General features: G+C 40.0%; 1 protein-coding gene across 1 annotated transcript; it reads left to right on the top strand.

Moving 5' to 3' along the window:
- Nucleotides 1-234: 234 nt before the first annotated feature.
- On the top strand, nucleotides 235-17068 carry LOC110692767 (frataxin, mitochondrial-like). The gene is made up of 5 exons (XM_021869831.1): nucleotides 235-612; nucleotides 1001-1073; nucleotides 14571-14618; nucleotides 14715-14809; nucleotides 16802-17068. Exons 1-5 carry the CDS (start codon nucleotides 356-358, stop codon nucleotides 16929-16931), a joined length of 603 nt encoding a protein of 200 aa, XP_021725523.1. The 5' UTR covers nucleotides 235-355; the 3' UTR covers nucleotides 16932-17068.
- The last annotated feature ends 432 nt before the right edge of the window (nucleotides 17069-17500 follow it).

The following is a 17500-nucleotide window of genomic DNA, read 5'->3' as shown; positions in this document are numbered from 1 at the left end:
TTTTTTAAAAATGAAATATGAAACCTTAACAATATTATAAATTCATAATCAAATTAGAGATATAGGACAACATTAATATATTATTCCATATGATGGAATTAGTGATTGTACCAATACCATTTTAAAGAATGTATTCTTTTTGTTTGAAACCATTTTAAATAATATATTCAATCCTTGATAATACTTGTTTCATGAACAAATCCTTGATACATTTTTTATTTTTTATTTTTAATCCTTGATACAATTACCAATTACTTCGTAGTATTTTCACTAAAAATATCTTATAGTTTTGTATTTCCCCTGTATTCTTTGTGTGCTTTTCCTCACCGCATTCTAAACGCCTTTACCGGAAAACATGCGGAAACTCCGGCAAGCTGTCTCTCTCACTCGTCTTTCTCTCTCTTCACTACAATGCCATCCAAAAATGGCGTCTTTCACATCCACCAATTTCCTTCCTTCTAGAACCCTCTGTAATCTTCTGGAATCACCACTTCCATCATCATCTTCTTCTTCTTCACTGCGTTCTTTTTATGCTGCTTCTCTTTGCAATTCTAGAACTTTCTCTACCAATGTTGTCGACGAATCTCAAGTTCCCGTTCCCGTCGATTATAGGTACTCACTCTCAACTTTCTCTCAGTATGTTGTACGAGTAGTTTTTAGAGTTTAGGGTTTTTTGGGGCCAAATTTAGTTGATTAGTTTGGAACTGTAAATAATTGAATTGGGGATTGTTTTTCGATTGTATGTGAATTAGGAAGTTGCTAATTTAGAACATTGATTTGGGCTAGTTTGAATTTGAAACTCTATTGTTGGAATTGAAAGTATACATATTGTTTATATAATTAGAAATTATTTGCTTTCTTTTATTGTTAAAGAATTTTTGTTTGATTAGATGAATAAGCAGCTTATGAACAATGCAAATTCCTTATTGCTAGTCACTGATGCTGTTTGTGATACTAGTGTATATCGATGCAATTGTGATAATAATTGATGTGAAAACAGTTCTGTGCTTCAGGAAGACGAGTTTCATCGGCTAGCGGATTCCACCATTCATCATCTGCTCGAGAAACTCGAGGTAATACAATGGATTTCATGCCAATCGTCAGTTAAGATATTAAACGCATTGCAATGGTTGTATGGCAAGTGGGAGTGTTGGTAGCTGTATACAAGTTATGTGTTTTCTCTTGTACTGAACTTAACAAATGAACCATATTTTAATGAAGATTTAGTGTAGTTGATATGGCTGGCTCATCCTTTTCTTGATTGGTGGAGATTTGAGGTGTTCTTTTGTGTTATGTAACTTCAATCTCAGTTAAGGTCTGTCTTTCTATTGCAAGAGCATGTGCCCTTTTTGGTCCATTAAATTTTCCCACTGTAGATACTTTATTTTATTCCAAAGGTTTGCATTAGGTTTGTACTGTACCCAGTTGAAGCAGGCTCTATAGATGCTTGAGGCCCCTGATATATACATTATTTTGATATTTCTGGTGTTTTTAGGTAGTTGAGTTGTAGTGTACGCATTCTGTGATTTTTTAGTTTAGGGAAAGCTTAAAATAACAAGTTGTGTTTGACAGCAAAAACACACGAAGATATCCTGACATAGCATGTTGTGAGATCAGGATATTTGTTTCTAAAGGACTTGAGAAAAGAAGTAAAGAGAGTTAATGACTAGTAAAATCAATTGATGATCTGCCAATTATAGTGGGCTGTAATTTGGGTTCATGCCAGTTATGGAATTGAGATGGAGAACAATAGAGACATTTGGAAATTCTACATATGTATGAAAGTTGCTTATGGACGTGTCAAAAGCTGCTTTGAGATCATAGCCTGAATAGAATAGGTTGTTGAACTTGTACAGAAACTGCACAATTAATGTTTTGGCATAATTGAGTTGGTTGTGTATATTTTTTGTTTTTTATCTGCAATTTTTGGAGTAAAGGATAGTCATAGGGGATATATTCTTGGTCAACAGCATCAAGGTTCATCGGTTATCTGTCCTGAAAATTATTGAACCTACAATTTGACTGCTAAAGCTGCAAGTAGTTCACAATAGAGACTGTTTCTGCTGACCTTCAAATGGTTATGATTGTGTTAGCTTTTGTTATTCCTGTAGCTGTGCTGAAGCTCTATTTGTAAAGTGCTTGAGCTTGAGCCTAAGCCTTGAGGTGCTCCAATTTCTAGAAGCTAGGGTGCTATTTATGTATAGGAGTTCATAGCTTTTCATTTCTGCAAAATACTACTGAGGATTATTATATCTGTTTTGAGGTGGGTGGTGAGATATGGAGTACGTAAAATTTTATTTTTAGATGAAATAACAAAGGCTAAGAACAGTGTATGCTTTGAGTAAAATAGAGTATGGGATCGAGAAAGTATTGATGGGATGGAAGAGGTAGGAAGAAAGTATTTTAATGATAGAGTTAACTTAGGATTGTGAAATTTATTTTGTACTACAAGCAAAAATGTGAATATATATGTATAGGAATGGATAGAGTTTTTAGTACAGTAGTTGATTAATTCGTGTAAATGCAAAGGTCAAACCTATCCTTGAGAGAAGAGTTCCTTAAGTCCCCTTGTGTATCTCTAGTAAAAAAAGTACTGATACTGACCATAGACCAAATACGCGAGGCTCTATCACACTTTCAATGTTGTTAGAATGAATTAATGAAATTTGTTACTTGGTGGTTGATTGGTTATGATCTCCAAATTTAATGTCTGACCCTGTGGAATGGACTTTTGGGTTAATTTTTGAACTCAGCTCCTAGCTGGTATGGGAAGATTTAGATATTAGTTTATCCTTTATATGGAGTTTAGGCCAATTTAGAATTAGTTGTCAACTTCTTATTTTGATAATCACAAGGAAAGCTTAAATGTAAGCTTGTAAAGCTGAAGTGGTCATTAGGGATATAGGATTATACAGACATTTGTACTTTCCCGTGTGGAATTCTTATGAAAGTTAAGGATTTTAGTACAGTGAACTTGGCAATAAATTGATGCAATAAGTATGCTTGAGAGAAAGTACTAGTCTCCATAAGTCCATAGTATAACTTGTTTTGTATAACTGGTGTTTAGAAATTTTTATGTTACCTTCTAGGCTTCCAGCTCCTTGTCTCCCAAGTGTTGCTATATCAAAGGCTGATTGTAATTTTTCAATCACTAGGCTAGACAATGTGGTGCAGGATGGTGTTTCATTCTGATAAAGATTTGTGAATCTCTTGTCTGGCTTGAAGTACCTAAGGATGCAGATGCAGCTTTGCAATCCCCTTTTGTCCCCAGGTGTGTTAAGAGAATCCTATGAGGCATCACCTTGAGGTGTGTAATGTTATAGACCCACATGTGCAATCAGTCCAGTCAGCTAGGATGGCCCAAACACCAATTCGGGTCTATCAAAGGAGGCCCAAGCTGAGTGGACTTTACTTCAATTCCAACGGTAAAGAAAGGGGAGCAAACAAAGTCAACAACAAAGCTGAAACAGGAAAGGGGACATGAAGAACAGAGCATTTGGGTGGCAAGCCGAATCGGGAAAGAAGACAAGGAGTTCTAGCCATGGAAGAGGGACACTTTTTTGTTATGTCTATTTTGCTTTTTACTAGATGACAATCTTAATTAATATTAGGGCTTGTAATTGAGAGAAGAGCTTGAGTATTTAAACTAGTTTGTAAGAGAGTAGCAGGCATCGAGAAAATAGTGAGGAAACACTTGAGAGTAGTAGCCTCAAGCTACCCATGAGACTTATGGCCTCAAGCCATTGACTATCTTTTGTAATCAGCTAGTTTCCCGAATTAATCAATCAAGTATACAAGCCTTCCTCTAAATTAAGTCACTAAAATTACATATAATTGTGTGCGAAAAATCAGTCCTTGACAACTTGGTATCAGAGTAGGCACGGTCATGGCAGGGGGGCCGTCACTTAGTCAGCGCGCCGGCGCGGCAGACGAAAGGCTAGAAGTGGTTGAGTCACGGCTGCAGTCAATTGAAGATAAGCTCACTGACTAGGACGTGTCCATTGGGCGCGCCGTAGGCAGAGGCCGTGGGCAAGGCCATGGATGAAACTCAAAAGGCCATCACCGAGAATTTTGCGACCCTCTTTGAAGCGGAGCAGAAGAGACAGGAAGAAAACCGGCTGCGGATTGAAGGTCGTTTTGACCGATTTCGTAACGACCAGGACTTGCAGGCAACGATAGTAGCGAAGGAGCACGAGAAGCTACGCGAGGAGATACGCGCCGCCTGGCCGCCGCGACATAGCCCAAAACTAACCCACCTCAAACCAACAATTTCATAGAGGTGGTGCACGTTGAGAACAGCCACAACCACGGTGAGAATGATGTGAACACACCGGCCGGGGGTTTCGGAATGCCGGATTGGAGGAGGCAAGACCCGCGGGGGTGGCAGGATAAAGGGGGTGGCAACGGTGTAAAATGGAGACATAAAAAGATGGAAATGCCGGTCTTCGAAGGAAAGGACCCCGACAACTGGGTGATGCGGGCCAAGATGTATTTCGACTATTATCAGGTGGCGGAGGAGGAACGGGTGACCGCTTCGGTGGTGGCTATGGAGGGACCGGCGCTCCAATGGTACCATTGGGAGCAACGTCGACGACAGTTCAATCATTGGCGGACCTGAGGTGTAGGTTGTTGAAGGAATTTCGATCCACCCACGCCGGCACGCTACATGAGCAATGGTTGGCGGTGGGGCAGACGTCGACGGTGGAGGATTATCGGCGGAAATTCATTGAATTGGCTTTTCCCTTGGATGACGTTCCCGAAAATTTGATGAAAGGGCAGTTTATAAACGGCCTCAAGGAGGAAATTCGGGCGGAGCTCCGACTCTTGGATCCGGCGACCTTGGAGCATGCCATGGAACTGGCGGGTCGGATCGAGGAGAGGAACCGAATTAGTGGGGGGAAGAAGATAGTCGGGTCGTGGAAGCCTGGGTCGGGGTTGGGGGCTTCGAATCCGAGTGGGTCAGGAAGTAGAGGGGGTGGGCTCATTCAGACATATGGCTTGCCCAGTAATTTGGGCCTAACCAAAACTTGGTCCAAACCAGCAGAGTCTCAAGTTAGTGTGGGCCGGCCCAATTCCAGCCACACTTCTAAGTCTGGCAGAAACACGAAGGCTCACAGAAGTAGAGTATCAAGAACGGAGGGCCAAGGGCCTCTGTTTCCGTTGTGATGAGAGGTGGGGCGTCGGCCACCGTTGCAAACGGAAGGAGCTGAGCATCCTTATGGTGGCCAGAGAACCGATGGAGTTGGGGGAGGAGGAAGAAACCGAGCTCGAGGAAGAGGAGGTGGCGGTAGGAGTCACTTTGTGTTCGGTGGTGGGGATTTCTAACCCCTAGACGATGAAATTAAAGGGGGTGGTACACGGCGCGTCTTTGGTGGTGATGGTGGATCCCGGCGCCACCCACAATTTCATCTCTCATAGGGTCATCGAAGAAAGTGGAGTGCTGCTTGATGAAGGAGGGGAGTTTGACGTCTCTTAGGGTAATGGGGAGACGGTCAAAGGCAGGGAAGTGTGCCGAGGAGTGAAACTGAAGCTCAGTGGTGGCGTGACCATTGTTGAGGATTTTCTGCCCTTGGGGTTGGGAAACGCGGACGTCGTTCTTGGCGTTCAGTGGTTGGAGAAGCTCGATGCGGTGACTACAAATTGGAAGACGCTATTATGCGTTTCACCGTCGCCGGAGGAGCTCTGGTGATGTTAGTGGGGGACCCATCATTGGAGAGCAGCAAGGTGTCGTTGAAGGCGATGCTTGGAACCTTGTGTAAGAGTCGAGGTGGGCTGCTGGTTGAAGTGAATCGAATTGAAGCTGAGATGAGTGAGATGGTGGAAGCAGGAAAGAATGAATTGGTGGAAGAAGACCTCCCTGAATATTTGAAGAGCTTACTGGATGAGTTTGGGCCCGTGTTCCATATGCCAAATGGGCTTCCCCCTAACCGTGGGCACGAACATGGAATTATTCTTAAGAAGAACAACAATCCTATAAGTGTAAGGCCTTATAGGTATCCTCAAGAAAGATGAAATAGAAAGGCTTATTAAGGAGATGCTAGAGGCTGGGATAATTCGGCCCTCTACGAGCCCATTTAGTAGCCCAGTGCTACTAGTGAAGAAGAAGGATGGATCTTGGTGTTTTTGCGTCGATTACCGGGCCTTAAACAAGGAAACGGTGCCGGACAAGATTCCGGTGATAGATGAGTTGCTAGATGAGCTCCATGGCGCCATGATTTTTTCGAAGCTCGATTTAAAATCGGGATACCAACAAATTCGAGTTAAGCCCGACGATGTTCATAAAACCGCGTTTAGAACTCATGAGGGTCACTACGAATTTTTGGTGATGCCATTTGGGTTAACAAACGCTCCCGCCACTTTTCAATCGTTGATGAATGATGTATTTAGGCCACATTTGAGGAAGTTTGTCCTAGTCTTCTTTGATGATATTCTCATCTATAGTAGGAGTGAGGAGGAGCATAGGAGGCATGTTGAGATAGTTTTGAGGACGTTGGCCGAGCATGAGCTCTACGCCAACCTCAAAAAGTGTGAGTTTGGGAAGTTGGAGGTGGCCTACTTGGGCCATGTGATATCAAGAGGGGGAGTAGCTATGGACCGTGAGAAGGTTGACGCTATCCTTAGGTGGGAAGTGCGGAAGAACCTAAGGGGATTTATCGGGTTGACCGGGTATTATAGGAAGTTTGTAGCGAGATATGCTCAAATTGCGGCTCCACTCACATCACAATTGAAGAAGGATTGCTTTGGGTGGTCGGAAGAGGCCACCTTAGCCTTTGAAACTCTTAAGAAGGCAATGACTTCGGCACCCGTACTAGCCATGCCGGACTTTGGGAAGGAGTTTGTGGTGGAAACCGACGCTTCCGGGTTTGGAGTTGGGGCGGTGATGATGCAAGGTGGTAGACCGATTGCTTTCTATAGCAAGTTGCTAGGTACAAGAGCTCGTGAGAAATCAATTTATGAGAAAGAGTTGATGGCCACATGTTTGGATATTGTGAGGTGGAAACATTATTATTGGGCCGACATTTTGTGGTAAGAACCGATCAACAAAGCCTACGGTTTATCACTCAACAAAGGGAAGTGGGCGTAGAGTATCAAAAATGGATGCGGAAATTGGTGGGATTCGACTTCGAGATTCAATACCGTCTTGGGGCATCAAATCGGGTGGCGGATGCACTTTCCCGAATGGATCAAGCCAAGGTCCAATTTGGGGCTTTAATTCACTCACAAAGGGTAGACTGGGCTGATTTGGAAAAGGAGCTTCTCGAGGATAAATGGTTGGGCAAACTGAAGGTGGGCCTAGAAGAGGGAAAAGAAGGATTAGTTGGGTTTCACTTAGATGGGGCACGTGTAATGTATAAGGGGCGGATTGTTATACCCAAGAATTCTCAATTCATACCAGTTCTCCTTCAAGAGTACCATGACACCCCAACGGGTGGACACGACGGCGAAGTCAAGACATACATTAGACTCGCCGCCGATTGGTTCTGGGTGGGAATGCGCCGCCAAGTCGGCGATTATGTTCGGAGGTGTATGATTTGTCAGCGCAACAAGGCAGAGCAAAGGAGTCCTCTTGGGTTGCTGCAACCCCTCCCGATCCCGACGGCGATTTAGGAGAACATATCGATGGACTTTGTGGAGGGGCTGCCGGTTTCGAAGGGGATAGATACGGTGATGGTGGTTGTGGATCGGCTGTCGAAGTATAGCCACTTCATCGGGCTCAAACATCCGTTCAACGCTCTCAAGGTTGCGGATTGCGGATTATTTTGTTCGAGATATAGTGAAGCTCCATGGTTTCCCATCTACCATCGTTTCCGACCGCGACAAGGTGTTTATGAGTAATTTCTGGAAGGAACTTTTTCGCTTTCAAGGCACCCACCTCAAGAGAAGTACTTCATATCACCCTCAATCCGACGGTCAAACGGAGATTGTGAACAAAGGGCTAGATACCTACTTACGGTGCTTCATCGCCGATCGACCAAAATCTTGGGCAGGGTGGCTGCCTTGGGCGGAGTACGCGTATAACACCTCACCGCATACTTCGACCAAACTCACGCCCTTTAAGGTGGTCTACGACCGCGATCCCCCGAAGTTGTGGCGAATTGGAAGTGGCCAAACTCCGGTGGATAAATTGGAGGAGTGGCTGCAAGAGCGAGATGTGATGTTGGATGAGCTTAAGGTGAATTTAATTAAGGTCTAGCAGACCATGAAAGAATACGCGGATCGGAAGCAGAGGGATGATTAGTTTGAAATTGGGGATGAGGTTTTCCTCAAACTTCAGCCGTACCGTCAGCGTTCATTGGCTAGACGGCCATATGAGAAGCTCGGGGCAAGGTTTTATGGGCCGTACAAAGTAGTCCAAAGAGTGGGGAGGGTGGCTTACAAGCTAGAGCTACCTCCGGAATGTCGAATACATCCGGTGTTTCACATATCGCAGCTCAAACGGGCTGTCGGGTCTGCGCCAGTCAATCCCACGGTGCCAAGTCAGCTGACTTCAAATTTGGAATTAATGGTGGAACTAGAGGGTATATTGGAAGTTCGGAGAACTAAAGACAGTGTCGAGGTGCTGGTTAAATGGGCAGGACTGCCGGAGTTTGAAGTGACTTGGGAGGAGGCTACGTTGATTGCACAGAGGTTTCCCGACTTCCACCTTGAGGACAAGGTGAATCTCGAGGCGGCGGGTATTGTTATAGACCCACATGTGCAATCAGTCCAGTCAGCTAGGATGGCCCAAACACCAATTCGGGTCTATCAAAGGAGGCCCAAGCTGAGTGGACTTTGCTTCAATTCCAACGGTAAAGAAAGGGGAGCAAACAAAGTCAACAACAAAGCTGAAACAGGAAAGGGGACATGAAGAACAGAGCATTTGGGTGGCAAGCCGAATCGGGAAAGAAGACAAGGAGTTCTAGCCATGGAAGAGGGACACTTTTGTGTTATGTCTATTTTGCTTTTTACTAGATGACAATCTTAATTAATATTAGGGCTTGTAATTGAGAGAAGAGCTTGAGTATTTAAACTAGTTTGTAAGAGAGTAGCAGGCATCGAGAAAATAGTGAGGAAACACTTGAGAGTAGTAGCCTCAAGCTACCCATGAGACGTATGGCCTCAAGCCATTGACTATCTTTTGTAATCAGCTAGTTTCCCGAATTAATCAATCAAGTATACAAGCCTTCCTCTAAATTAAGTCACTAAAATTACATATAATTGTGTGCGAAAAATCAGTCCTTGACATGTTATGTATTATCTTTGTTACCTGTTGAAACACTGAAGGTATGTGTGCTTCAAATGGTTTTTGTTTTAAATTTGCCAGAAACTGAGTATGAGAGTTTTTAATTTTTCTGAAGACAACTTTTGCTGTTATCAGCTGGTTGTTCTCTAGCTCTACTACCGTATATGACCATGGAAGAGAAAATGGATTCCTTTATTTAGCTCACTATTTTACCATGCTGTACTATCACGCCTTTTGATTGAACAGCCATTAGGGTGTTTGATTCACAGCTATTGATTGGCATAAATGCATATTGCTAAGCTATAAATGATTTTATCTTAGTGTTTGATTTGACACCTGTTCCTTACTAGTTTGATTACTGAAGACTTCTTGTAGGTTACTATCTTGTGAAATTTATCAGAAGTTAGAATTTCCCTTGAATAGGGATGGCAATATGGTTACGTAGGTTTTATTTTGCTAAATAGAATGTGAGGGGCGGTCTTTATTATGTCGTTGACATAGTTGCTTTATTATTGTCTACAGTAAGAAGAGCAATAGCGGTAAAAATAATAAAATAATAACTTTTTTAGTATGCAGTGCTCAATTAGGCGCTACATAGTATGATTATGCTATATGTACGAGCAATGCACTGTTAGTAACTGTGTGCAACACTGTATGATTCCTTATGGGTTTTGATTTTTTTTACATACGGAGTAGTACTTTGTACTCGTATTTGTTTTAGCAGTTATGATGCTTTAGGAGAAAATCATGATATGATTTAGTTGCCAGAGACTTTTTGTCAATCTGAGTTGCTATTGGCAATTTGGTGTGGTACATTCAGATTGGTATGCAAATTTTGAAGTGATTGACAAAATCTTATTATTGAACGCAAAGTAGAGTGGAGATTGAGAAAGAAGAATTAAATGGGAACGAGGTAAGAGAGTGTGAGAACAGAAAGAACATATGTATGAATGTAGAGGAAATGCTTTAGGGGAAAAAGGAGTGTTGAAGTCTTGAAGGAGATAGAGTTAGGGGTATAATTTAGCTAACCTAATTGATGTGTGTGTGGTATGATCCTAGTGTCAAAGACTTGAAGGATATAATTTTTAATGGCATTATATGGAATGTTTGGGTCTTGGAGTCCATTCTGAAACTCAAAAGGTTTTTGAAGCTTATACAAACTATAAGAATATTGAAGTAAATTAAAAAAAAAAAAATTGTAGGGGAGGTTGGGGAACTACTTTATTTTGTTGAGTATGTTATAATTGTGGCTTTATGGATTGTTACTATGAGATATTTTTCAGATTAAGATTTTTTTTAACCGAATCTTCACTTGCAACTCTTGCCAAAACTTAATCATGATGGCCCACATTAAAACTCCTCCAGTCCTTTTTTTTTTTTTCAATCCGGAAGTCTGACATCTAGGGAGTTAATTTCTTCTGCTTGACCAGCAGTCTTGGGTGAATCCCACATAATGAATTGTTGCTCACCTTGAGACAGGATATATCACTTGAGGACTTGGGGTAAAACAAAAATGTGGTGGCATGCAGGGATTTGTTTTTATTATGTTATTGCTTTTGAGGCATGACATTTTGAGATTAGTGGAAAAATATGGACTTAAATAATTGCTGTTTAGGACCTTTAAGACAAGGTATGTTTGATTCAGAGGAGTATGGGGAGTTTCTTTGGAGCTATGGTTTTTAGAGAATTATGTGGTATGGGTGGCTAGAAATTCTATGTTCTTCAGAGATTTAGTGAATTTTCTATTTTTACATTGAACTGTTGCTTCCTCAGCTTTTGTGACATTTTCTGCTCTTATGTGTGTGTGTGTGTGCGCGCGCGCGTGTGGGTGGGTGGGTGGTTAGTGGTTGGTGAGTGTGTGTGTGAGTGAGTGTTTTTTAAATTTTTTTTTTTTAAAATGAAATATTTGAAGAAAAGAAGTTGAAAGAAATAGGAAAAAAGTTTTTATTTTTTTAATTTTATTTTTTATAAACATTGGTGATTTTGATATAGGGTGAAAGTGTGAAACTTAAAAGCGTATCAACATATTTTGACTTGGTAGCACTGATTGACTTCTTCCTTTTAAAATGGAAAAATGAATATCGATAATATTAATACGTAGCAAAATATTTCTAACTTGGGCATGATCTGAAAAGGTGTATTGACCCCATTGGTTCTGCAGTGCGCTGGTATTTGGATTATAATTTTTATAAGACTATTGTTTATCAGAAGTGGTACCCTCTTATCATTTACTTCTTGATTAGAGCATTGACCGTACTTTGCTTCATGTGGCCCGACCGTTAGAGTGGAGTCTTTTGCCCTTATATCCTATCATACAATATCTTGTTGTAGTATCCTAACTAACTATATTGGCCCTATATTTTACTGGACATTTAGAATCATCAGTGTAGCAGAGCTAATGGCCATTCTGTTGAGATTCAGATATAATGTGTAAGGGATTTTTTTGACTAAAATATCGATATTCCTTCTCTCTGTCAAATATGTTATAGTTTTATGGTTTACATCTTGAGAAAATTGGTTGATTTTCTTTTGAAAGTTGCTCTCCACAAGCAATGATTCTACTCTATGTTTAGTGAAATTTTCATATAAATTGATATCTGCATACATCGTCTCTATTTTGTTGAGATCCAATGGATTTTCCTCCAAATTTTTTTCATAGTTGGAGCTTTATGTTGGCATATCTTTCAAATTAATTCCATTTGACAAATATTAAAATGACCACAAGGGACTCCCTACATGTTCACTTCACTTCAATTTTTATTTTATTTTATTTTATTTTCAAATTTGGTTCGAAAGCGTGGATTAGTCTTCAGTTTTAGGAAATTTTCGACTTCTTCGGACCCGGAAATGATCCCCCAAGGCAATTTGGGCGGTTGAAAATGTCTGCTTTGTCTTTAAACTATCAATTTAGCTATTTATCTATATATGCCTCCCTCATGGGCCTTTATGTGATCTACTAATGACCGTATATGGGTCCAAACAACTTTATATGACTTTTGGATGCATTCCCTACCATCCCTTGAATTTTTGATACTGAGTCCCAAAATCTCAAAAAAATGATCCGATTTCATGTATTATAGCCTTCGTATTTGGCCTTCGGAGAACATTTTTGGATCCAACAAGAATATGCCACCAGGTGCTTCTTGAGGTTTCCAAAGGGCCTCGAAAGGCTTACTTGGTGCCCGAAACCATCTTTTTCATGCCTTGGCCTATCCTTCGTTGTTATGTCTTAAGATGCTTTGTCTTGGCTTTGTTACCAACTTACATCGGCTTGGTCTTGCGTTGCCTTGGCTTATGTTGCCTTACCTTAACTAAGCCTTGCATTGCCTTGCTTTGGCCACTTGCCATAATAGGTGTTTCTTAGGGATGAGTTTATTTTTCCTCATCCCCATGCCCCATACCTAGGACATGGGTGTGCAATCACTTGGACAGCAGCGCCTTACCCTCATGCCTAGGCGTACCTTGGCTTGGGCAGCACAGCAGTGCCTATGCCTTGGCTGGGCAGCAGTAGCAGCAGCAGCATCAGCATCAGCACCGCAAGGGCGTGGGCATGCTCATTGGCAGCGGCAGCCGCATCAGCATCCTACATGGCCACATTTAGGCATTGTGCTGCTATAGACTGCCAAGTTCAACACTAAGCTAACAGATAAACAAGGGTAATAAGAGAGTAAAGCTGGAATCTTTGATTGATTAAAAGCTGAAACTACAATGGAGAAAGGTTCTACCTTGGAGGCTACTCTACTGCTATTTTACGGCTACAAAATACTTCATTCAACATGCCCTACTCTCTTACATTCCTCTGCTTTATATACTCAGCATTCTCTCCTAAATCAGTGACCTAATCATTACAAGTTTTGTCTTCTTCTCCTCCAGGTAATTGCCGCCCTGTTGCCTCAACATTCCGTGGAAAATCTTCTTGTTTGTCTTCTTGTGACAGCTCATGGAGTACCTGCCCTTTGTCTGATTTGCGCCTCCTCTCATAAACTTTGATTTGCTTAGGAGACCTCCCTTGAGTCATAGCATGTGCCTTGGCCCTCCCTCATACTTGGAAATTTTTAGCACCCAAGACACAATACTACCCTTGTTTAGCCAAACATAAGGGGAGGTGGGGAGAGACCCATGGGTATACCTTTTTCAATATTTTCTATCAGTTACTCTCCATGACAGATTCAGGTTTCTGTGCGTTATTCTACAGAAAGGATGAATTGTAGTTGGTGTAATTGATCATATTTTCTGTAAATGTATGATTTTCTCTGTTGACTGTAAATTCTCCTGACATTGTCTTTGTTGTCTAACTGTTTCTCCTGTCTACACTTGTGAATAAGACCTTATTATTTCCCTTTTTGTTTTTATTTTTTATTTCATGATCTTCTTGGGAGGATGTTTGGAGAAGGGAACACCCATCTTCTTTGTGCTATTAATGTTTGGAATTTTTGTTTACAAAGGCATCCTTGCGATAGAGAATTAGATTAGCTCACTTTTCTTTTTGAGGGTGTCAGTGTGTCACACAACTGTCAAAGCCAGAGGAAATAGAAAGTGATATACTGATATGGGATACAATGGGCACCTTTTCTTGCAAATCTTCTGGTCTGCTTATTCCTGGTCCATAGATTTATTTGAATTTAAAAGTTTCTTTGAAGGCAAGAGCATTTGTGTGGACTTTTGTGCTGGGGAGAATTAAATGCTCTAAAGAAAATGACCACAGGATGGCTATTTCGCTGGATATGTGCATGCTGTGTTGTACCAAGATTGAGATGTGCTCACACATATTCCTACATTGTGAGATGGTTAGTAATGTTTGGTAGAGGCTTTTTGCTTTGCTTGGGGAGTACCAGGTATCTCACAGACTTATCTGTTTCAAGTATTCTTTGTGGGATTTGGAAGGGCAAAGGAGAAGAAATATATTGTGACAAAATGCTTTTGTGGATATTTTGTGATGTTAGTGGTTAGAACAGAATGTGTGAATTTTCTGGGGAACTGCTATAAGTGTTTGGCTGTAGGATAGGATATTTATCTAGATTTTCTGTGGGCTGAGACAGCAGAAGGATTTGAGAGTTTCTCAGTCAGGGAAATTCATGGAACTGGGCTGGTATATAATCTGTTTTCTGCTGCTGCAAGTACAATTTGTCCCCTGTTCTTGCACTTACTGCTACTTGGTCTTATATGAAATATATGTTTTCCTGTAAGCTTTGGTTTATTCAAAAAAGTATGCCAGGGCCTGTGTTGTGTGTGCACCCTGTGATGCTTATGTGTTTGGGTTTGCATTGATTGGTTTTTAGATTATATATTCAAGTCTTTGGTTTATCTAGGTATATTTGATTATTGACATGGCTTTCATGCTTGGCAGGAATATGGTGATAGTGTTGATGTTGATGGGTTTGATGTAGATTATGGGGTAAGAATTGTTTTGCTCCTATAAATTTTGTATTGCACCCTAGCATGCCTACAAATCCCATATGGAGTGTTATGTTAAAAGAAATTTTAATTGCAGAATGAAGTTCTCACCATGAAACTAGGGGATCTGGGCACTTACGTGGTGAATAAACAGACGCCGAACAGACAGATCTGGTTGTCTTCTCCAGTCAGGTAATTAAGAAAATAGTATTCTTGCTTACATTTACTCCCTCTTTTGTATTACTAGGTATGATAACAGCTGCACGCATATCTTGAATACTACTAAATTAATGTTACACTGGTATAATTAGCTGACATTAAATATTGTGCTGGTATTATAAAGTGGCTTTTAATTGACATAATAATTACGATTTAAATTGAAACTAAAAGAATGGATAATTAAATTTTGAAATAGTGGGAGTAGTTTCATAGTCTATACCCAAGTACAATTGACTAATTGAGATTAAGTGTTGTTCGTTTGTGAAAGTCTGATTTAAACTATTGCCCTTTTTCCATGGTAGTTTGTCTTTTTTTTTTTTTTTTTTTTGGTACTTCTGTCTCTGGGTTTTGCATCACATGGCTCAGTAGGTGATTTTTTACTTGAACTGTTTAAACAAGATAGGCTCTTACTACAGTTTATGATTCACCTTCAACAATTTACGTTTAGTTGTCTGCAACCCTCTTAGTTTTATTGTCAACACTTTTAACAATACCTGTCCAAATTCACCTTCTAGACCCATCTATTCGAGATGGATAGGTTATATGTGCTTCCTCTTTTATTTTAGTTGACACGTTATGACTTTTGACACAAATAAAGATCAGCCCATTTTCTTTGAATACCCCCTATGAGTTTTTTTGTTTTTTTTGTTTTTTTTTTTCCAAAGCCTCTGCCAGCCTATTTAGATGCCATCTTATTTCCTTAGAAAATTACTACCCAGAATGATTGCCCTTCAAAGCTTGTCAGTTGCCCTTGAGATGGACCCAATCATGCCTGTATAGTCTCTCAACTGATAAAGTTGGTGTATGAGGATAATGTTACACGAAAATGATTGTGATAATGCAGCAACAATTGAAAGAATGACCATCAGAACCATATCGAATCATTAATGAGCATTCTCACTGATTCCTGTGATAAGGATTGTTTTGGGAGGTGGAAGGGGAGGGAGATGCAAATCAGACAGGAAAGAATACCCCAAACAATTGAATTTTTAAATCCCCTTCCCACTACAAAAGGAATTGGTAAAGGTTATCTGTTTAGGAAATTCCTGCAGCATCTGTAAGTTCTCTCATCTTATCAGTCATTAATGTTCTGTATGGGCTCTAATACATTTAACCGAATAATATACATGAATATTTGAGTATAGACTAATAGCTTCAATAGTTTTCTGATTATTATTATCATGGGTTTGGGCAGATTAGGCATTAAATGTCCTATATAGTTCTCAATTCTTAAAGTAATTAGAGGCTATTTTGTTATTCTATCCACATAAATGTATCTTTGTCTTCATTTCTCAATGCTAGGCATTGCAAGCAGCTTTCTGCTCACATATCTCCATAGTTATGTACTACCTCCGGATCGTATTATATGCAACTTTGGGGTATTATTTGTGAGATATAAAAAAAATCCAAAGTTGCATATAATATGATCTGGAGGTAGTATTTGTATTTTGTAGTTTGATGAGTGATGCTTATGTCCATAGAAGTTATACTTCACGCTGAGCACACTGTGCCATGTGAAAGCAGTTCCCCATACTTCCAATATTCTCTGCACTTGTTTGTGTTGCGGGAGAATGATGATATCCTCTCTTACACTATTTGATTAGTCCCATACTTTCTGCATCATGTGTTTTAACTGTTATTAATGTCACTCCCACTGCATGAAATAAAATTCACAAAAACCATGCAGCAATGTCCTGAAAATGTTGCCCCATTTCCAAAAATGCTAGTAGAACATAATTGGATTTTCCACAATATCCTCACTAAAAGTTTACAACTAACAGATACTGAGTAGGATTTTTTTTTGGTGAAATTAGCTTAGTTAATTTTTTTTTTATTCGGAGTCTAGCATCCACACATATCTATGTGCATAAATTTCCTTTTTCTTCCAACTGTTTGTTCTAACTTCTTAAAACACCCAAGCTTTTTAATCTTCCCTAAACAGACCTTTTGAATATTATGTTTCAGTGGTCCTTCAAGATTTGACTGGGATCCCAGCACTCAAGCCTGGATTTATCGTCGAAATAAAGCAAGTTTGCTGGGAATTTTAGAGGTCGAGCTGAAGCAGCTGTGTGGTGAATCTGTCAACCTCTTTTAAGCTTTTTTCATATATTTGTGTTTTGTCCGTGGAATGAGACACCACCTTTTTACGAGGAACTTTGTTACGCAACTAGGTATACCACAAGAGATAGGTCTACCTAAGGGAATATATATATATTTTTTTTATATCTTTTATTTGTTTATTTTTCTTATATGGAGATCTTCAAAAAATGAATAAAAAAATTATGCATTGCTTAAAATATATAATAAGTTTTATCTCTCTTTTATTTCGACATAGTTATTGAGTACGGAGTAATTATTAATTTCAGGTTCTTTGGCATATTCTTTCTTCTTACCCTATTTTTTAAAAAGCTTCACACAAGGAAACAAAAACTTTTAATTTACATGGTCCTTTCTTTCCTCCTAAATTCCTGTGCGTTTTTTATTTTTCACTTGTATTAATTTTTGGATAAAACTAATGTGCACTTGCCAAATTTTAATGAAAATCTGCAACCAGCCACTCTCATGTAAATGATGTAATGATTCTATGTCTTAAATTTTTAAAATTAATATCTAGTTTTAAATTTCTTGGCGTAAACGAAGTGAGAAATCCAATGTTTTTTGTAT

This window comes from Chenopodium quinoa, unplaced genomic scaffold (genome assembly GCF_001683475.1).
Source record: "Chenopodium quinoa cultivar QQ74 unplaced genomic scaffold, ASM168347v1, whole genome shotgun sequence".
NCBI classification, from domain to species: domain Eukaryota; kingdom Viridiplantae; phylum Streptophyta; class Magnoliopsida; order Caryophyllales; family Amaranthaceae; genus Chenopodium; species Chenopodium quinoa.
Note: the sequence above shows the minus strand (reverse complement) of the source record. Positions and strands in the feature narration are given on the sequence as shown.

Coding starts and splice junctions, on each gene's coding strand:
- LOC110692767 (XM_021869831.1), top strand. CDS start 356: ATGCGGAAACTCCGGCAAGCTGTCTCTCTCACTCGTCTTTCTCTCTCT. Junction 14,619..14,714: donor GGTTTGATGTAGATTATGGG/GTAAGAATTGTT, acceptor TTTTAATTGCAG/AATGAAGTTCTCACCATGAA. Junction 14,810..16,801: donor TGGTTGTCTTCTCCAGTCAG/GTAATTAAGAAA, acceptor ATTATGTTTCAG/TGGTCCTTCAAGATTTGACT.